The sequence below is a fragment of the Dama dama genome, chromosome 22, assembly GCF_033118175.1.
Source record: "Dama dama isolate Ldn47 chromosome 22, ASM3311817v1, whole genome shotgun sequence".
In the NCBI taxonomy this organism is placed as follows: domain Eukaryota; kingdom Metazoa; phylum Chordata; class Mammalia; order Artiodactyla; family Cervidae; genus Dama; species Dama dama.
This window is the reverse complement of record NC_083702.1, coordinates 11,901,332-11,922,537: the sequence shown is the minus strand read 5'-3', so window position 1 is coordinate 11,922,537 and position 21,206 is coordinate 11,901,332. Positions and strand designations below refer to the sequence as shown.

Sequence of the window (21,206 nt, the reverse complement as noted above, 5' to 3'; positions counted from 1 at the left end):
GCCAAAAATAAAAGCCTCATGTATTTTGACTGAAAGGTTTTGGGGGTTTGTTAACCCTTCTATGTAATTTGAGAGAAGAGAGGAGGTCCCAGCCCTTTTTGCCTTGGGTATATTTAGTTTTTTTCAGGGGAATTTCCAGCATTTGGATGAATTCTCATTTTAAGTGTAGGAATAGGTTTTTTGCATAGGGAACCTGGAGGGTGGGACACTGGGTTGTGTCCTGTTTTTGTTTTTGTTTTAATGTGGGCCATTTAAAAAGTGTATTGAGTTTGTTACAGCATTGCTTCTCTTTTATGTTTTGTTTTTTTTTGGATGCAAGGCATGTGGCATCTTAGTCCCCAGCCAGGGATTGAATCTGCATTGGAAGGCCAGGTCTTAACTGCCAAGGGAGTCCCTCCTGCCCTCCTCCGGGTGACCGTCCTCGAGGCCTACAGATAGCCCCTGGCTTTCCCAAGTCCTTCGCTGAGCTGTCTGTAGGCATCCCTTTCATGGTGATATCTGTGGTGCGGGAAAGGAAGTGGATAAGGACGCATTTGAATCCTGGCCTGACAGTTGCTAGGGCTCTGTGGCCTGGAGACACCTGCAGGCACCATTGCACCCAGGAATAACCCCTGATCTCTGAGTGTTCTGCTCGGTCGGAGCTCAAGCGCTGACCCCACACCCTGTGTCCTGCTGGACGGGTTTTCCTGCCTCCAGCCCCGTGACTTGTGGTAAACTGGTCTAGTGTGACTCTGCCTTCGGTGGTGGTGGCGGGAGTCTAGCCGGGCTGGAAGAATGGCCTGTCATCACCACTCCTGCCACCCTGGCCTGGGGACAGTGCTCCAAGTCACCCCTGACTTGGCCCCGCCCCAAGTCAGCATCCCTCACTTGAGCCGCAGGGATGGGCTGGCATCTATGCCAAGCTCTTGCCCTTATTCTTCCCCAAGTTTGTGTCTTTGATTTGGAGATGTCTGCTCCCTTGCCCTCTGGAACGAACTCCCCTTTGACATTGTGGAGCGGTGCTCAGGCCTTTTCGCCTCAGCAGCGCTTGCATTAAAACACGCTCAGTGGTGGCTTAGGAGCTGGCACCCCCCTGCCCGGAGGACAGAGCTGGCAGCCCTGGCACCCTCGGGCATCCACAGGTTCTTTAGGAAAAGGGACTTCAGGATTCTCTCCCCCAGAATCTTGTCATCTATTCAGTGACTTTGGTTTTAACTTTGTTGGTCTGAGCTTCCCTGGTGGCTCAGACGGTAAGACGTCCGCCTGCGATGTGGGAGACCTGGGTTCAATCCCGGGGTCGGGAAGGTCCCCCAGGAGAAGGAAATGGCAACCCACTCCAGTATTCTTGCCTGGCAAATTCCACGGACTGAGGAGCCTGGTAGGCTACAGTCCATGTGGTTGCAAAGAGTCGGACATGAGTGAGCAACTTCACTTGGTCTGAAACCAAGGTGACGGCTCTTTAGCGTGAGCTAGGCTGCCACCTGCTGTCCTGTGGGCCGTGTTGGTGGTGGTGGGGGTGGCGGAGGGTTAGAACCACCAAAATAGAAAAGGGCAAGAACAGCTCTGACCTCCGAAGGCAGGACTTACGTTCTCTTCTCCCAGGTGAAGGGCAGCTTTATTGTATCAATGGCTTTTGCTTCCGTTGGTTCTGACGGAGTCCTGGCCCCATAGCCCCCTCCTGGCCACACAGAGACAGGGCTGAGGCTGGGAGCTGCCCCAGTACTTCCTAAGTGTGGTTTTAAAATTGTGTGGCCAAGAGCGTCGATAAATTGCCTGAAAAGACTCTTCCCGGTTGTGGCAGGAGTGGGCAGCGTGGGGGACAGGATGTGGCCTGGAGAGAGGTTAGAAGTCAGGGTTTGGACACATACCGATGCCCCCGAAGGGCATGGTGAGGGAGGGGCTGTCACCTCGAGGGCTCTGTGACATGAAGGTGGGGAGTCAAGCTGAGGGGGTGGGAGACAGGCCCCCTGCTGCCTCCTCACCCACCTGTACCTGGCGGGCACCTGTGATCTTGCCTGTTGTTCCAATGTCCTTTCCCCCTCCCCTCCACCAGGAAAGCAGGTGCTTCAGAGGACAGCAGGTGACACGCTGTGGGTGCCGGCCATAGGCCATGTGGTTTCAGGTTCAGGATATGGACACCACGTGCATGCCTCACACATCACGTTCACCTCTTCCAGGGAGGCCGGCTGAACGTAGAGATCGGAGGCCACCCCAGGGTTTCTGCACGGTTCTGCCTTCAGCGTTGCTCCTGCAGTGGGGACCGCAGTTCCTAGGGAACCAGGTCTGTGTGGGAGGAAGCCGTGGCCCCGAGATCCCTGGGTGGAGGGACGTGCCCAGATGCATCCGTCTCCCCCACTGGACTCCAGTTTGCAAATGGGAAAGCTCCCCAAAGCTCCAGCTCCAAGGTCAGAGTCAGGTGCTCTCTCCTGTAGATCAGCAGCCAAAAAAAGACCACCCTGGGTCCTTGGGCCTCCAGGGGGTCTGGAACCTTCAGGACCCCCCTGACTATGCCTCTCTGAAGACCAGTCTTTTGCTAGGACCCCTCTGGCTGCAACTGGTCCTGCCCCCTGCCCTGGACTTACATCCTTCTCCAGTGCAGCAGCTGTATTGCTAACCTACTACCTTTATCTTAGAGGCAAATGGTAAGTCAGGGCTTTGCAAAGACATTTATAGAAATTTTTTTTAATAGCAATAGTTTGTGGGCATCACACGAAGCCATGTTCATGTAAAGGACCTGCCTTCTGTCTCTCTCTCTCTCAGACACACACACCCCCCCCACCCCCACCCCCCCCACACACCCACCCCTTTTTTGAGCTTCAACTGTGAGACTGAGCTGCCTCGCTCTACACCTCACCCTGGGGCAGCTACATCTCCAGTGGGAAGCATTCCTGCCCTCCTCCCCTCTCTGCCCTCAGCCTCATTCCTCTCCTCCTTCTCAGGACATTTAAGTCCTTGGATTCTACTGAAGACCAGCCAGGCTCATTAGAAAGACCTGCCCCTGTCTCTGGCTGGGTCTGGATTTCTGGGGGAATAGATGGAACTAAAGCTCTCTGGTCTTGGTCCAGGTTGAGCTCATGCTGGACTCCCCAAGAGGAGGTGGGGGGAAACTGCCCACTGAGATGCAGGCTGGAGGGTACCCAGCACCCTAGAAGGTCTTCAGGACGGGTTTCTGACTCTTCCAGGAATCTCAGGAGGCCCACGACTGTGATGAGTATGGCCTTGGGTGAGAGAACCCAGCTGTAGAGCGCCAGACAGCACGGTGCACTGCTGACTCTTCCCAGCGTCAAAGCAGGCCCAATGGGGCGGGGTCACCGCAGCAGCTGGGATGGCAGCACCCAGGCCCACAGAGGCAGCAGGAGCAGGGGGAGCGAGGCCGAGATGTCTGAGGCACCTCCGCAGTCCTGGGCGTTCTCCTGCGGACCCAGAGCGCTCCCGGTAAGGTACCCGTCCAGGCAGAAGCGACCGGGAGACTGGGAGTCGGGAGGGAGGTTCTGGGGCTAAGAGGCACCGAGGGCTGAGGGAGAGGGGAGTTCCAGCAAGTGGTGGGAGTCCCCTTTCTTAGACACCCCCCGACTTCTAGGGGAAGGAAGTTGGAAGGACTGGGGAGTCATCCTCTCAGAGTGACTGCAGAGAAGCCTGGCACTCTGGGAGCATCTGGCTCTGGAGGCAGCGTGTCCAGCAAGGACCACTCTAGTACAAAGAGCCCAACTGTGGTGTTCAGGGCTGGTCACCACAGTGTTATGTATCTAACCATTTCCTCCTACCCGCCCGGACCCTGTGGATTTAAGTGCGATGGGGGCGATGTGGAGAAGCTGTGTTTCCTGGCCCCTGGGAGACCAGCTCTCATCATAAAAACACTGCCGGGTCCCTCCCTGCATGAATGCACCTGGATGGCGGTTCCAGGAGGTGCCCTCACAGCTGCACACTGTGTGTCCAGCGCTCTCATGTCTGAAGGGCACAGGCCAAAGGTTTGGGGATGAAGACCCCCCCCCCCGCCCCGCCAAGCCCCTACCTCTGGATGGAAGGCGTGGCAGGTGTCCGGGCGCCGGCGGAGCTTCTGGGAACGCATCCTGTTGCACTTGACGGAGGCGTTATGTGCAGAGGTCACTGTTAAGGTGAACACAGCTGAGGCGGAGCTGACGCTGGAGCCTGTGCGTGACAGTCGCTCAGTCCTGTCTGACTCTGCGACCCCAAGGACTGTAGCCCGCCAGGCTCCTCCAGACGTCTATAGGATTCTCCAGGCAAGAGTACTGGAGTGGGTTTTAATTTCCCTTCTCCAGGGGATCTTCCTGACCCAGGGATCAAACTCAGGTCTGCCGCACTGCAGGTGGATTCTTTACTGTCAGAGCCACCCGGGAACCTCTGGGGACTCAGTTCTGGAACCCCTGGTGGGACTGACTGCCTCACTGCCTTCCAGGGTCAGAGGTCAGCCCTTAGAGCTGTGGGAAGGGCAAGGTGTTGGTGGTGAGGGTGGCTGGCCCCACCTCTCTAGATCTGAACCCCTCAGTGATGACCCGCCCTCCCTGCTCCCCCGTCCACCCCGTCCCCCCCCAGACTGGAGCCCCAGAGGATATATTTGACCTCCTCCGCCTCCCGCAGCACTGGCGGGAAGATGCTGCAGTCACAGGTGCGGTCCGTCACCAGGAGCAGGAGGTTGCTGCTGGGGACCTGCTGCATCACAAACGACCTGTGGACACGAGAGCGGTTGGCCCGTGGAGGCTCTGAGCAGCCGGACGCTGGGCTTCAGGGAGGCTCTTCTGGAGATGGCACGAAGGCTTGGGGGCCCAGGTCAGCTCCCTGGTGGGAGGCAACCTGGTTTACGTCTCCCACAAGCCTTTGCAGCTGCCTTGCTCCTTTCCTAACAGATTGGAGGGAAGGAAGCCCAGACATCTAGGGGGATAGGAGTCGCTCTTGACGTCTTTGGGGAACACAGGCCTAAGTCAAGACCGAGTCAAGTAAACAGGCCTGTGTGGAGGGGCCGGCCCCCATCGGTGATACAGTGCTCAGGCTTGGCCACAAGGTGGCGCCCCAGGCCCGCACGCTGCCCGATTAGGAGCCGGGTGGGTGCAAGCCGGTTGTGGTCACTGGCTCAGCCTGTGTGTTGGCCACAGACACTGCCCGTAGGCATTTCCTACGGGGTAGAGGATTTCATACGTGCACATGCACACACACGCAGCACACCCACGTGCCCATACACACGTGCACAACAGACTCATATGTACATATTCAACTTTCTTCACACCATATGAAGTTGGTATTATCCCTGTTTTGCTGATGGGAAAGCTGACGCCTTCTGGGTAAAGTGACGCACCCAAGGTGCCAGGTGCCCCAGCCACTCCTGGAACATCCTCCAGCCTCCCGGTCCTCTGCATGGACAGACGTCTAAGCGAGAGCTGGCCCTCCTTCCCCCAGTCGGCTATGGCCTCAGGGCCATCTCTCCTGTCTGCCAACACGGACACTGTGCCGGCCCCATCCCCACCTGGCTGCCGTGCTCTGGGCCGAGGCCTGTGGTCCCTCCGCCCAGGACACGGGCACAGAGGCCTTGCCGTGGGGACCCCCCCCGGCTTCCTCCCCTCCCCGCTCACTTCTGGCAGGCGCGGCACTCCACGGCGCCGCTGGCCTCCCGCACGGCCGTCTGGTGGACGAACACGGGGTAGGCGGTGTCGCAGGGCTGCAGCAGGTCCTGCTTCTTGTGCTTGTGGGCTGCAGGGACACAGAAGGGCACGGACGCGGGGCCTCGGTCACCCCCGTGGGGGCGGGCCTCGGCAGCCCGGGCAGTGCGGTCACTGCGCCGGGGGAAGACGTTCCGCCCGCTGGCACATGGCAAGCCATCAGGACTTGGGGGTCGGGAGGGGAGGGAGCGTCTGTGCGTGGGTGACGCCCTGGGTGACCCTGGGGACTCCTGGCTCTCTCCTCACCGTCAGCGGTGAGGTCCAGGGGCTGGGAGGAGGTCAGGGGCAGCAAGCGGGGCGTGGGGGGCCTGGGAGACGACAGCCCTGCTCCCTGTGGATGGTCCAGTGGGCGCTCTGCAGACACAGCTCCCAGACAAGCCCTGGGCCTCCCCCACCACTGACCCCATGGTCACTTAGAGGTGGGCGGGGGGCAAAGCCCAGACTTGCTGGACTCCTCAGTGGGGCCTGTGTGGTCACTCGAGCGGGCTCAGAGAGGACTTGGCAAACTCAGAGGCCTGGCAGCCGCCCTGGGGGACCCACGTCCACTCCTGGGTGAGCAGATAGCTGTTCCCTGTGTGGCACCTTGGCCTCTGGACCACAGGACACTGCCTTCTGGTGTCGTCAGAGCTATTGCCCAGGAGAGGGCTGGAGGGTTCCGTTTTCCCCGGGGCAGGGCTGTGATTGTGTGGGATAAGGTCTGGGCTACAAACTGACCCTTAAGGAACGAGGCTGTAAGTTGGGAGGGGCCTTCGTTATTGAGGAGTCCTGGAAAGAGAGAGGTTCCTGGGACCCTCCCAGCCCAGCACTGGGGCTCCTCGGCCACTCTACTTACAATGATGGAAGACGGTCTTGGCTGTCCAGGATGTGTGGCCCAGCACGGGGTGGCGATGATGGTGATGATGGTGATGATGGTGGTGTCACATGGTGTGGGCATGATGTCACACAGGAATGGTCAACATCACATGGGATGAATGATGTCACATGGATGATGTCACACATGATGGACGACATCACACGGGATGGATGATGTCGCATGGGATGAGTGATGTCACACAGGATGGATGACGGCACATGGATGATGTCACACAGGTGTGTGGTGTCCCAAGATGGCGTGACATCACACAGAGGTGAGGGAAGGTGATGGAGGGGCCGACAGGATGGACGTGAGCGGTGGGCCCTCTGCAGTCCCCTCCCCCCAGGTGGCGGCTGGAATGATGCCGGGCTCTGGGCTCCCACACCCAAGCACTCACCCTCGGCCCCGTGGTCCCCACGCCAGGAGCCCCAGGCCCTCCACTCCAGCAGGAGCCTGTCGGATAGAAGTGATCAGAGATCTGCTTGCCCACCTCACCGGTCCCCAGGCTGTCTGCCCCTTCCCCCAGGGAACCCTTGTCCAGAAGCTCCTGGGGGGCAGAGGCCCTCCCCTGGCAGCTGCGTGCAGGAGAGGGCACCATATGTGCCTGGCTGGTTCCATCCCGGACCTCAGCCTCCTCCTCTGGGGTCATGGGGACCTCAAGCAGCTCCCTTCAAAGGGCCCCCTCATAACCCACCCCTGCCTGAAGCCCCCAGTTCTTCACTCACAGCAGGAGCTCATTCACCAGCCACCTGGTAGCCGTCAGGAGGGCAGAGATGGGCTGGGGGGAGAGGGAATACACTGTGAGCCCTGGGGCCCCCTCACTCCATCAGAGACCATGCCCCCGGGCTCCCCCCACCCCCTCCCAGCAGCGGGATCAGCGGAAAGCTGTTCTGGGAAATTCCTGCTGTAGAGCGGGTGATGCCCGTCATCACTCTGGGTGGCATCTATGGGATCCCTGACGGGTTGTGGACGGTGCGGGGGTGAGGGTGGGAACCAGGCAAGGAGGGGGCTGCAGCTGTCCCTCTGCTGGAGGAGTTGCCCTGACACCCCCCACCCCACCCCCACTCCCTGCCAGATAAGACCGGGGAGGGAGCGGTCTGTGGGCGGCGGGGGCCTGGGAGAGGGCCAAGGTGGGCCCTGGTTCCTGGAGAGAAAGGGACAGGCCGCCATCTGGTGGAGGGAAGCCCTGGGGGGACACTCACGCTGACCAGGGGCTGGGAGGCGCTGTGGTGGTGGGTCGGGGGTCTGCACATGGCCTGGTAGTCGTACATGGTCACTCTGAAGCCAGAAACGGAACGGGGTGAGTCCGGACCCCACCCGTATTCCACCCCCACCCCGCCCTGGGAGACTTTGCAGCAGGGTTTCCGTCAGCAGGTCAGAAAATGACATTTCTGGGCTCGGGCTGCTCAAAGAGAAGGGACAGCAAACCTAGTTTTCCCTCTCAGGCGGGCCTCAGCCCTTCCCACCCCCGCAGGTCTCGGGCTTAAGGAGGTTGCTTCTGCAGCCCTGAGGGTCCCTGTGGGGTTCTGAGGTTGGGATCTAAGACGCGTCTGGTCCATTTAGCATCTGACCCCGCCTCCTCTGTATGTGTTTTGGGTGGGTGGGGGGCGCCTGCCCCACTTACTGGCTGAACACCCCCATGCTGAGCAGCTGGGTCATGAGTGCACCATCCACCTCCCCCAGGAATCGGCCCACCTGTGAGGGCAACAAGAGGGGGAGAGGGAGGGACAGGGAGTCGCTCCAAGCTCCAGACTTCACCTGCGTCTGGACTTCCCCTCCTGGGGCTCATTAAGTGTGTGTGTGTGTGTGGGGTTGTACTTTCTCCTTGGCCGCTCTGGGTCCAAGGGGATCCTGGGCATGTGGCCAGGCAGTGTGATGGGGCACCTCCAGGCCAGGCTGACTGGTGAGGATGGACTTTCCCACCCGGGAGGTCCAGATGAGGGGAGAGAGCGTGAAGAGGGGAGTCCAGAGCCCGGCCTCATGGAAGTGGGAGGGTGGGCGCTGAGGTCTGAGCTTGTGCCTGGAATTCACATGCAGAAAGGTGCCCCCAAGGCGACGGGGCCCACCTGATGGGGTTGGTGCTCTCAGAAGAGACCCCAGGGGGCTTCCTGCCCCTTGTGCCGCTGGGAACACACTGAGAACCCTGCCCCCCGGGGGGCCCCCTCGGGCTGCAGCCCCTACAACTGTGAGCATCTTTGTGGTTCGTGAGCCGCCCTGGCTGTGGGCTCTGCTCCGGATGTCTGAATGGACTAAGGTGGGGGGCGGGGAGGCAGATGGGAGTAGGTGGTGGGTGGCAGGAGGGGGCTCAGGACTCTGGGGTGGGCCCCCAGGGCAAGGCTGCAGACAAAACCCGGGGACCTCAGGGAATCCCCCACCAATAGAGGGGGGAGACAAAACAGACAGAAGATCACCTATGGGCATCTGAGGTGAAAAGGCTGGATTCTGGGGTCTCTCAGTGCCAGCTGTGGTTTCAGACTCTCTGCTTCTTGTCTCTGGGCCAGGATTATTGCTTCTGGCCTTTTTCTGACCGTCGAGGTCATTGGACGATGTGACCTGCCCCCCCTAGTTCCGCCTCCTTAGCATCTTACCTCCTGGGGCCTCTCTGAGATCAGGATGAACCCATTGTTGTCAACGATGAAGCAGTCCAGGTCCTGGGGAGAAGCCCAGAAGGAGGTCAAGGCCAGGCCCTAACACTGACCCCTGGTCCTGCTGCCTGCCTGCTGGACCATGTGGGGAGGCCTCCGTGTGGAGCTCAGGCTGGGGAAGGAGGGGCTGGCCCATCAGGGGGACGCGGGTGGGGGATGCCCCTCCCCCCTTCCCACTGGGGAGGCACTCACACTGTCCTGGCAGCTGTCCGGGCACGGCCCCTCCGCAGCACCGCACTGGAGGGAAGGGCAGAGCCGTGAGTTGTGTATCCGTGTGCATGCATGTGTGTGTGACACGTGTGACACATGTTATGTGTGACATGTGATGTGTGACATGAGTGGTGTGTGTGACATGTGTTGTGTGTGACATGTGATGTGTGTGATGTGTGTGTGTGACATGTATGTGATGTGTGTGATGTATATGTGATGTGTGACGTGTGTGATGTATTTGATGTGTGTGTGCTGTATGTGTGTATGATGTGTATGTGTGATGTGTGTGATGTGTGTGTGATGTGATGTGTGATGTGTGTGTGATGTGTGTATGATGTATGTGATGTGTATATGATGTGATGTGTGTGTGATGTGTGTGTATGATGTGTGTGATGTGTGTATGATATATGTGATGTATGTGACGTGTGTGATGTGTGTGATGTATTTGTGATGTATGTGATGTGTGTGATGTGTGTGATGTATTTGTGATGTGTGTGATGTATGTGATGTGTGTATGATGTGTGTGATGTGATGTGTGATGTGTGTGATGTATGATGTGTGTGATTGTGTGTGATTGTGTGATGTGATGTGTGATGTGTGTGTGATGTGTGATGTGTGTATGATGTATGTGATGTGTGTGATGTGTGTATGATGTATGTGATGTGTGTGATGTATGTGATGTGTGTGATGTGTATGATGTATGTGATATGTGTGACGTGTGTGATTGTGTGTGTGATGTGATGTGTGTATGATGTGTATGATGTGTGTATGATGTATGTGATGGGTGTGATGTGTGCATGATGCATGTGATGTGTGTATGATGTATGTGATGTGTGTGATCTGTGTGATGTGTATATGATGTGTGCGTGATGCATGTGATGTGTGTGATGTGTGTGTGCATGGTACGCATGTGTGTGAAGTGTGGGGAATGGAGCCCACAAGACACCTGTGGTGTGCATGCAGGGGTGTGTCACATCCTATGTGGTGTGTACACATGGGGGAGGTGTGTGGTATGACGTGTGTGTGCACCTATGGCGTGTTCCTGTCCTGTGTGCCCCATGTGTGTGCACGTGGGGTCCGCGGCTGAGATGCGGGCAGGACCTCGCTGGTGGCAGCAGCTCAGTGCACAGGTCGGGGTCCTCACGCTGAGTGTCCGCCCCACACCCCCACACCCACCTGCTGGGTGGCGGCCCAGAAGCTGCGCTGCAGGAACACCATCCTCATCTGGATGCCCACGGCTGCCGAGGAGCGGGGCGGGGGCGCAGCAAAGAGATGGTGAGAGAGGAGTTAGAACCTAGTCCAAGAGAGGGGGTGCATCTACAGAGGGGTGGGGGCACCCGGCAGCCTGGTGAGGGGGCGCATGCCTCTGTCTCTCCAGAGCCGACAACACCAGAAAACATCCCAAGATGTGATGATGAGGTCTAGGAGCCAGGAGCTCGAGGTGGGTGCCTGGGGAGGCGGTCCCACTTTCCCACTGAGACCCAGGCTGGAGTCCAGGGTGCTGTGGGAGGCGACACCCCTCCAACACCCGCTCAGGCCCCCACATAAGAGGCTCCTCCTTACAAGGCAGGACCTGGTGAGCAGGCCTGCAGGAGGCTCCCAGCCCCAGAAAACCCGGCTCGATACTGCTGCTTCCAAGAGCCACCATGCCTCTCTGGTCCCCAGACAGGCTGGGAGAACGCGAAGTGGTGCCCAGAGGCTAGGAGAAACCTGGGCCTGGAGAATAGGAAGACAGGCAAGTCGTAGAGAAAGAGAAAGCATAAGGAAATGAGGCCGCTTCCTACCATCAGGAACGAGGATAAGAGAAAATGCCCTGGGTGTCAGACAGCTCAAATCCCGAGGGTGAGTCCACACGGCAGACGGCTTGCGGGGTTCCATGCCCAAGTTACCAGCCCCTAAACACGAAGACCTACCGCCCGGGGTCTCTAAGGCCCGTGACCGCGCTCTCCTCTGGGCCTGACGTGAGCCCCTGCCGGGAGGGCGCTGATAAACCAGGGCAAGCCCCCCTTGAGATCTGTGGCTCCCTCTTCTGTGAAACAGGGATGGGTTGGGGTCCCCAGCATTCTGCCATGTTCATGAGACCACGTCGTCCCAATGGGGAGGTTTCCCACCACAATCGGGGGCTTCGTTGCTGCTGTTGGGTCCGGGGGTGGGGGTGTGTGAGAGGAGTGAGTGGGAAGGAGACATGATGCTCCCGTCCCCCATGTCTCCCTACAGCTGCAGGAGGCCCCTCAGCCTACCCCTCATTTTTCCTATTACAACCTCCCCTGATGCCCTTTTTATTTATTCATTTTTAATCTTGGCTGTGCCGCAGGGCATGCAGGATCTCAGTTCCCTGGCTGGGGATGGAGCCTTGTACTGGCAGCATGGTCCTAACCACTGGGCTGCTGGGAAGTCCCCTTGCCCTTCATTTTAGACAGACTTCTCTCACCTGTAGGAAGAAGCTGAGCGAAAGAGGAGGCACCTTCTCACAACAGCCAGAGGGGAGCAGCGTGAATGGCTCGGGATTCAAGAAACCCTGACCTCGGCCTCTGGGTCCAAGCTCTCAGAGTCTTTCTAGAGCTAGACTCAACCTCGCAACTCCACGGCTCAGGGCCGGGTCTCCTGGAGGTATGGCATTTCCAAACTGGGAGAAATTCTGGGATTCTAATTCTGGCGTCTCGAGAGTGCGGGGCCAAGGTTTCCCTAATGAGACAGGGTTTTGAGGCTTGTGGGTGGAGATGGAGGAGCAAGGCCCCAAGCCTGTTTTCCGGAACCAGGGTCCATCTCACAGTGGGTCCACGAGCCCCCCAGGCCCTAGGCCCTGGTCCTAGGACTTGGGACATCTTTCTGCTTGCTGTCAGTCCACCCTGGTCACCAGTAGGCATTTCATACTTCACATGGTCAAAACCCGACTGTGGCTCTTTCTCCCCAAACCTGAGCCTCCTTGAGACCCCTCCCCAAATGAGGCCACGTCACCCACCTAATGGTCACCATCTTGCCACATCCCACCAGAGTGCTGCCGCCCTTGTTCCCAAACTTCATGAACCTCCCTGTTCTCTCCACCCCCACCACTACCCCAATCCACCTGAATTAATGCCCCAGACCCCTGAACGGATCCTTCCCCACGGAGCCTTGAGAGTGACCTTCCTGAAGGTTAAATTGCGTCTCTCCCTTGCTCAAAACCTCCCAAGGCCTTCCCGCTGCCCTCAGAATAAAATAGAAACTTCTCTGTGGTTTGGCATCCAAGGCCCTGCCAATCTCTCTGATTTCAGCCCGAATCTCCAACTCCCTTGAACAAGTCTGCTCCCAACTCAGGGCCTTTGCACCAGCTGCCCGTTCCCTTCCACCACCCCCACCTCCCCAGAATGCACTTCCCTAGAATTAATGAAGCACTCCTTCTCACAACTGGATCTCAGTGCAAACAGCATCTCCTGGGGCCGTGTCCTGACCTCCCGGATAACGCGGTCCTCCCCTCGACTGGCCATTCACAATCTATCTCATCACTCTTTATTTTCTAGGAAGCATGACATTTACTTTCCTCATCCATAATCTGTCTTGCCCCACCTAGAATGGGGGCTAACAGCGGGCAGGGGGCTGGAATTCCCTAGCCCGGAGAATAACACTTAGCACATAGCGAGGCTCTTGATAAATACTTTTTGAGCTAAATAAAACAAATGCTTCTGATTTCTGCAGTCGGCCCCCTGACTGGAGAGCCAGTTCTGCAAGGCCTCCCCTTCCCTTGGGGTGGGGGCTCACAGAACTCCTCCCTCCACTTGGAGCCCCGCCTTCCTAGAGATGGGGGTGCTGGGTGCTGGGTGCTGGGCCTGGTGCCCTCGAGGACCCAGGGGAACTCACTAAGAGATGGGGAGTTCAGGTGAAGAATTTCCTAGGGAGGAACGGTTAGATGCTGAGAGCAGGGCTTGGTTCGGTGTGAGGAAGGCAAGGTGCAGGGGCAGGGGGACAAGGGGGCAGGAAGTGGGCATCTTCAAGGATTTAAGGACAACTCACTCACTGTGCTCTGCCACGCCTTACCTGGGGCTCGAATCATTTCAAGCCCTTTTGTTCAATGCCTGCCTCACAACCTGAGGCAGGGCTTCCGTGGTGGCTCAGATGGTAAAGAGTCTGCCTGCAGTGCGGGAGACCCGGGTTCGTTCCCTGGGTTGGGAAGATCCCCTGGAGAAGGGAATGGCAACCCACTCTAGGATTCTTGCCTGGAAAATCCCATGGACAGAGGAGCCTGGCAGGCTACCATCCGTGGGGTTGCAAAGAGTCAGACACGACTGAGCGATTTCACTTTCACAACCTGAATCATGCTTTTCTACCCCATCAAAGAGCCCAGCCTCCCCCCGGGAGACTCCAGGGTGGCTCTCAGACCTCATCCCCCACTACGGTGGGCCCCAGGTTGGCTGCCCCTGCCTGGCACTGCACCCCACCGCCCCCACCCCCGCCACCACCCGGAAGTCTGCTGTGTGCATGCAGGTGGGACCACCCCTCAGTCAGGGTTAGCAGACGGAGTGGTGAAGAGAGAGTTGGTCCCTGGCCGAGGCTGAGGGCCGGTGAGGCCTCCATCCTCCCAGGCTGCTGTCCTCACTCCCCCAGGCCTGTGCTTGGCAGGTCCTTGCATCAGAGCCTGACCTTGGTCCCTAGGGAGACCTGCCACAACCTGTCGGAGGGGGAGCGATCGGACCCCCTTCCTCCCTGCCCCTTCCTGGCCTGTCCCCGGCTCCATGCCGCCTCCTGCCCTCCTCTGCCTGCTTCCTGCAAAGCAGTTTTTCTTTAAGACCCACTCGCTCGCACGGCTGGCAGACAAAGAGCCTCAATAAGGCCACAGGCGGCAGACAGCTTATCAAGATGCTCCTCTTTGCTCTGCGTCCTGGCTGTCACCTCCGCGTTGCTTTGTCATCACAGACGGCAAAACAAAACAGCCGTGCGGTACACGCACAAATCCGCCCCGCCAGAGCCGCCGTGCCCCGGGAGTCGGAAACTCCATCATCCCTCCCTCGCTCTCCTGTTGACCGTGCCCTTGAAACCCAGCAGCAGGCTGTGCTGACCTGGGGTGGGGGGGTGCAGCTGCAGGTCGGCAGGGCCCATCCTTTACATAGCAGCTGGGGAGCCGGAGATCAAGGACCCGAGACCTCGTCATCCACCTGCCCACTCCGGGGCAGTGAGTAACCCTGCAGTCCTGTTAACAAACAGCTAATGGCTGGTTTTCAGTGAGCAGTGGAGTCCAGCCTCTGGACCCCAATACCTGGCTGGGCTCTTCCATCCCTGCCCATTCCTCACTCAGCCAGGGGAGGCGGACCCCTCTTCTGGAAGAGCCCTCCGTTGTAGGCCTGGGGTGACCCACCCACCCACAGACAGCTGTCCTCCGTGATACAGGTCAGAGGAGATGGTCCAGCTGGGCACATGCACCAGGACAGGAGTTCTGGTTGAGTTTTCAAGGAGGGGGAGGTGTCCTGCGGGTAAGGAGAGGGTTCCAGATGATGGGAAGGACGTGCTGTCCTGGGAGCAGCCAGGGGACCAGGGGGTGTGGGGGGCGGGTGGGGGCCAGTCTCACAATGCAGGGTGGGAGGCTGGGATCCTGGGAGGGAAGGTTGCTTTCCCTGAAATGCTCCTGCTGTGGCCCAGCATAGCAGACAGAGACAGAGGGTGCAGGAGGGTCAAAGGGTCTCTCAGCTTGCACCCAGTGCTGACCACAGAGCCCCCGCAAGCAGGCGAAATGGAAGAGAGACGCTGGGTACCCCTGACAAACACGCCATGGATCCAGCCATCAGGCAGGTTTTGAGAGATGCCAGGAAGTTCACCAGGGTCCATCTCTGGTCGGAGGCTCCTCCCCGACTGGTCCCTGACGTCCTTTCCTTCAGGTCAACCCCTGCCTTCCCTTGGAATATCGATTTCTCTAACGCATCCATCCTGACTGGCTGGTAGAGAGGCCTCTGAGCTCTTGATGTCACTCTGTCCCCATCCAGCCAGAGGTCCAGGCTGGGGAGGGGGCTGGGTTTGCCCGCCACTCCCCCCCCCGCCCTGCCCCCTGCCCCTGCGCTCCTCTGGGCTCACCCCAGGGCTCTCCAGACAACCTGCCCCCAGGCCCCGGCCCAGCCTGCCTGCGTCTCCCTCCCCAGATAGCCCTGGTCTGGGGTCATGAGGCTCAGTGACCTCTGTATGTCCGCATGCTCCTGGCTCTGTGTGGCCTGGGGCCCCTCCCTGGAGGACTTCAGGCAGATGGGCCCTCGTGCACCCATCCAGAAGATCTCCCTTTGACCAAGACCATGTTCAGCTTTCCCCTCCTGCAGGCACGGTGGGAGATATGCGGCCCCCACCCCAGAACAGATTCAGAGCAGCTTCCCGCTTCCCCGGGGTCTCTGTGCTCTGGGTCCTGCCGCTCGGTCCCCAAAGGGAAGGGGAGAGGGGACAGAGCCCGAGGATGCTGTGTGGGGGGCGGCCAGGGCGGGAAAGCCTGAGGAGGCGGGGAGGGAAGGTGGTGGTGGGGAGCGCTGGTAAACAGCAATCCTGCCCCTGGAGTTCAGGGTCGGCCGCATCTCCCCCTGAAACGGGAGCGTTTCAAGGGTGAGCGCCTCCGGTGTGTGTGCGCCCGCCCGCCCGCCCGCCCGTGCGCCCGCCTCCCGTGTGCGCGCCTGTCGCTGTCATCGCGGATGTTCCCCCGCTGTCACTCCGCTGCTCTCGGCTCGCACACGCGCGCCCCTCCCCGCCTGCCCCTCTCCGCGGCTCCCTCTGTCCCTCCCTCTCCTCCTCCGGGTGTCATTGACCCGGCAGCCCTGGCCCCAGGAGGAGGCGGCCGGCCGCAGGCGTCCCTCCCGCCGGTGCGCTGCTGCCGGGTCCTGCTGGGGACCCAGGTCCTGCTGGGGATCGGGCTGTGCCACTGTCTGATTCCTCCAGGAATTCCAGGAGGGGCTGGCTGGACGGCTCAGACCTCTGATTCAAGGGGCTTGTTCGCGCCAAAGGTGAGTGCTGAGCGCTCGGCGGGGGTGCGGTGGGGGCGGGGGGGGGGGCGTTGCAGGAGCTGGGCTTGGGGCCCGAGCCCATCCTTGCTGGGTTCTGTGCCTGCAGGGACAGCTGCTCTGCCTCCTACCTGGGGGCAATGGCTGGGGCTGGACTCAGGACCGGACATCTGGGCGGCTGAAGGGCACAGGGAACTCTGACCTCCTGGTGTTGGGGACAGGAGCCAGGATTCTGCCAGAGGAGGAGGGAGGAGGCAGCCACGGGGCCAGACGACAGGCCCGGTGGCATAGAAACCATCCCTGCAGCATGCGGGGTGCCAGCCGGGGGCCCTGGGCCACCTGCATGCCCAGCTAGGCACAGACAGCCCCGGAATCTGGGTGCCATGGGAAGGGGGCACAGCGGACGTCTGTGGGGTAGGGGGCAGCCTGGGGCACTGGAGCTCGGGGGCCTGTCTGACGTCTCTACAGGACGCCCTCAGCGTGGGGCGCTGGCTCCCAGGAGGCTGCCCTTGGACGGGGTGCAGGGGAGCCTGAGTCCCCAGGCTCCAGTGGATCCTCCCTGGGGGGCGTGGCTGGGAGTGGACGAGGGAGGGGTGCCTCCCAGCCCTTCCTCCTGCCCTTCCTCGAGGCGCTGGATCAGCTCTCAGCCCACCCAGGCCCGGTGGGGGCCCCGGGATCCAAGCTGAGGCTGGAGTCCCCCAGATGCACACCCCCTCTACCTACAAAGGGGTCAGGAAGCCTTGGGAGGGGTGGTGGACTTAGCTTAGGGGCGGCCAGGACAGGACAGTGCAGGTCAGAGGCCCCCTAACCAGGCGTCTGGGCCTCCTTGTCCTCCCCCTGAGCTGTTGTCTCCTGCCTGGGGTGGGTGGGGGGCAGGCTGGCACCTGGCTGTCAGGCCATGGCTGGGCATCACCTGGTCTGACTCAGATTGACACCCGGCAGCTTAGATAACTACACAGGCTGGGGTGCTGGGGGGCAGGCTGAGCACATGGAGACGGCGGAGGAGTCTAGCCAGGAGGGAAACCCGCAGTGATCCCCCCTCCCCACTGCACAGGCTCGGCTCTGCCAAGAGAGGGAGACCAGGGAAGCCAGCCGGGGGTGGCGGAAGGAGGAGGGGGAGGCTTCTTAAGATCCGATCTGGCTCTTTTGCGTTTGCCTGGAAGCTGTGTCTGGGGCCAAGCGAGCAAACCCTGCCCGCATTTCAATCCCCAAGCTGAGGAGCTGGGAGGGGGTTTGTAAAGGTTGGGGTGCCAGGGGAGGTCTCTCCCCTCCACTACACAGATCAGACCTCATCCCCTGCCTGCCCGAGGCCACCACTGAGCCTGGTCCAGAGCCTGCCCAAGAGCAACTCCTGTGAGAAGTGACGGGGGTGGGGGTACTTTATGTCCGTCTTCCCAGAGGGTCTGCTTGAGATTGGGAGAGTCTGACAAGAAAGCCAGACTGCAGGAAGTTGGGGATGAAAACGGGACTCGCATTTAAAAATGAACCAGGAGGCTGTCTCCTCCAAGAACAAATTTAGAGATTTAAAAAAACCTGTTTCCGCACTGCTTGAGCCGCTTGTGTTCCGGGTGCTGGGCAGGGAAGAGGTGGGAAGGGCCCGGAAGGCCAGGCCGGTGGTCGCAGGTGGAGGGCACAGCCCTGTGCCACCCCCAGGGCTCAGCGTGGGCACCCTGGTCCTGCCTACGGGGGGCCTTTGGGCTTGGGTGGGCGGGAAGGAGGCGCTGCCCTCAGGGCCCTAGGCATTGGCCTCAGCCCGGCCTCTCGCCTCTGTGACCTTCACCTCTCCGCAGAACACAGGGTGCAGAAGTCTCATTCTGGGGTGGAGATCCAGGGGAGAGGGTGTGCAGCTGGTTGGCATGATGTCCCAGGGGCAGGCGTGCCAGTCAAGGCACAGTGGACGTTGCTGGCTATGGGGCGTGGACCCAGGATGGACAGGTCTCAGGGGGATGGACTTAGGGGGATGGACGTGACTGGGCAGCAGGGAGGAGGGGCGTGGACGCCAGGCCTGTGGGGTTTGCTAGAGGTTTCTAACTGGAGACTGAGCCAGCCCTGCCTGGAGGAGGAGGCGGGTGGGTACAGAATCACAGAGAGATCTGAGGCCCCCCTAGCTGGGTATCTGCGGGAGACAGGAACACGGCAGGCCGCTCCTTCCTGGGGCCAGGTGAGGCGGCCGCCCCTGGGTCTCCAGGGGACTCTGGCCCTCGAGTCTCCAGGGGACACGGCCCCCCACGCAGCTGGGAGGGAGCACGTGGGCCCTTCTGCTCCAGCTGCCGCCTCCTGCCCGTCAGCACCTTCCGCCCCAGCTTCCCTGGAGCTCCCAGCCCACTTGTTCACCTCAGTGCACAGCCCCTGCTGCAGGGGTTGTAGAAAGCATCCTCCCCACCCCCACCCAGGAAGACTCCTGCCCCCCAGGACTCTCCCCATAGCATCTGTGGGCATCCCTGGGAAGGAGGGCGTCGGGGAGGGGGCAACCAGTTTGATAAGAACAACTGCGTCAGGTACTCAGACTGTGGACGAGGAGACACGGGGTCAGCTGTGAAGCTGGGCAGCTGAGAGGGTGCAGCCCGTCCCTGCTCCCTGTCTCCCGCTCCGGCAGCCTCCATGTGCAGGCAGGGCAGAGCAGAACTGGCCCAGAGGCCTGCAAAGACAGCCGGGTTAGCAGCCTTGCCACTGGACTGCTCCGATGCAAGCCTGCCACCTTCCAATGCCTGACCTGAGACAAGATACTGAATCTCCAGAGTCTCCGTTCCCCCATTTGCAAGTGGGGCTGACAGCGCATCTCAGCCTGGGGAATAGCTGGGGGACCAGGGACCACGCACAGCTGCTTGTGGCTATGGTAACGCGTCTCCCCGGTCCAGAGCCTTCCTGCAGGAGGTGATGCTTCCAGCACCCCTACCACTCCTCCACCGCCCCCTGCTGCCTGGGCCCCTGACATGGCCCCCCAGGAGAGGAGTGACCTAGCCCAGGGCCCTTCAGACTTGACCAGATACATGAATTGCCTGGGATCTTGTAAGAGACAGGTTCCAACCCTGTCAGCCTGGCCTGGGTCTAGAAAGTCCCTGGGGAGGCTGGTGCTGTTGACCCCCGGACTGGCCTTGAGTATCAGGGGGCTGGGTGGGGCAGAAAGGCCCGTTTCTGCTCTGGGGCGGGGTGCACTCAGGGCGCTCGGCCCTCAACTCCTGACCTATCTCCACCCAGATTCTCTCAGCAGGGCCTGGTCTGCCCTCTGCTCTGTGCCCGTCCCTGGACTGGACAAAAATGCCCACAGGGCTGAGGGGCTTGGAGCCTGGAGACCCCCCCACCCTCACTTGTTTCCGTTCTCCACCTGGGTGGGGTCTCCCCTCCCAGATGGTGTGAATTTATTCCTCAGCGGCCAGCGCCTTCCTTAGCAGCTGTGCCCCTAGCTTCCTGATGTAGGTCACACTTTCCTAACGAGGCTGAAGGCTTCCGAATTTGGGGGAGTGGGGGAAGGGGGTCCTCAGGTTGGAGGTGGGCTGGAGGGCAGAGTGCTGGGCCCCGGGGTCCCTGAGGGGAGCTTCTGGGGTCTCCAGGCAGGCAGGACCACTCCCCAAGGAGCACAGTCTGCAGCCCGTGGACCTGGGGAGGGGTTTGTTCTTGTCAGGCTTCTCTGGAGATCCCAGGGCCACCAGCGTCCCCTCCCCCAGACAGTGGCTTTAATGGACCTGGCTGGCTTTAATGCACCTCACGCTGGGGGGCGGGGTGTCAGGAGCTGCACTCAAGTCACCTTCACCGACAGGTGCTCACTCTGGGGATGGGGTGGGGAGGTGGGGATGAGCCCAGGTGGGCATGGGGCCTGGGCTTGGGGGAGAGGGTTCTCGGCCACCTGCCTCTCTATGGCAGCTGGAAAGGCCAGTGGGTGTGTGGGTCCGAGGCGGACCCCTAGGGGTCTCTCTTGACCTTGCTTCTAGGCTGGCCGTCCCTCCCCCGCTGCCCCATGCACCTGTCTGCTGGGGGCACTCGGGAACTGCCGGAGGGGCGGCATCTGAAGGTGCGTGAGTGCATGCGTGTGCGTGTGTCTGCACGTGCCCTGGCTGCACACTCTCTGGGGTTGTCTCACCACGTGCTGTTTTGGGAGCGTGTGTGCACCCTTCTCAGCCCACACCTACATGTCTCCCTGCTGGGGCCACTGCCGGGGACCGTCACCAGGGAGCGGGCCTTTGTCTCTGGCCGGCTGTGTGACCAGGCTAGATGCTCTTGGTCTCTGAGCCTGGGTGGCCGCTGACCCACCCGGTACCGGGTGGGTGCTGCAAGCTGCTGACATGAAGGTCCTTGCTGGCGGGAGCAGTGAGGGACTGTTCTGAGGGTCGGGGCTGAGAGGGTGGACAGTGACCTTGGTGATGGCGGTCTGGAGGCTGTGTGTGAGCCCGGCCCACGGCGACCACCATGTGACGACTGCTGGCCTGGCACAGGCTCGGGAGCAGAGGTGTGAGGTTGGGGGCAGGAAAGAGCAGTCAGCAGCCAGGCTTGTAAGCTGCTGACCCCTCCCTGGGGAGGATGGGGGCCCCACTGTCTCCCTGCATCTACCTGAGGTCACCTAGACTGTCTTCCAAGACAACGTGTCCTGAGTTCAGCAGACATGAACTCGCCTCCCACGATTAGACTGATCTCATGGGGGACAGTGTGTTTTGCTCATCATCTTCGAGATAAGGAGACTGAGACACAGAGAGTTGATGGGGTCTAACTTACAGAGCGGCTGACAGGGACTTGAACCCAGAGCCCACCCTGACCTGGGCGTTTCAGCCAGGAGCCCATGGGGTCTGGCCCTGGAAGGTAGGGGGGCATCCAGAGACGACCCCTGAGCTGCTCCTCCACCGCCAAGTCCAGGACCCTGGTCCATCCTCAAGGCTGCTCCCTCACCCCACATCTGCACAGCGTGCCTCCTCTG

The 21,206-nt window shown here is 60.4% G+C and overlaps 1 protein-coding gene across 1 annotated transcript in view; it reads right to left on the bottom strand.

The window, feature by feature from the left end:
• Nucleotides 1-3,287: 3,287 nt before the first annotated feature.
• CACNA2D4 (calcium voltage-gated channel auxiliary subunit alpha2delta 4) overlaps nt 3,288-21,206 on the bottom strand; it is a 64,855-nt gene continuing 46,936 nt past the window's right edge. The window contains exons 27-38 of the mRNA XM_061123929.1: nt 10,536-10,597; nt 9,342-9,386; nt 9,093-9,155; nt 8,129-8,199; nt 7,707-7,782; nt 7,230-7,282; nt 6,902-6,957; nt 6,484-6,504; nt 5,565-5,682; nt 4,554-4,666; nt 3,992-4,074; nt 3,288-3,392 (exon numbers count right to left, since the gene is read on the bottom strand). Of these exons, the coding sequence (XP_060979912.1) occupies nt 3,288-3,392; nt 3,992-4,074; nt 4,554-4,666; nt 5,565-5,682; nt 6,484-6,504; nt 6,902-6,957; nt 7,230-7,282; nt 7,707-7,782; nt 8,129-8,199; nt 9,093-9,155; nt 9,342-9,386; nt 10,536-10,597 (866 nt within the window). The remainder of the gene's footprint in view (nt 3,393-3,991; nt 4,075-4,553; nt 4,667-5,564; nt 5,683-6,483; nt 6,505-6,901; nt 6,958-7,229; nt 7,283-7,706; nt 7,783-8,128; nt 8,200-9,092; nt 9,156-9,341; nt 9,387-10,535; nt 10,598-21,206) is intronic.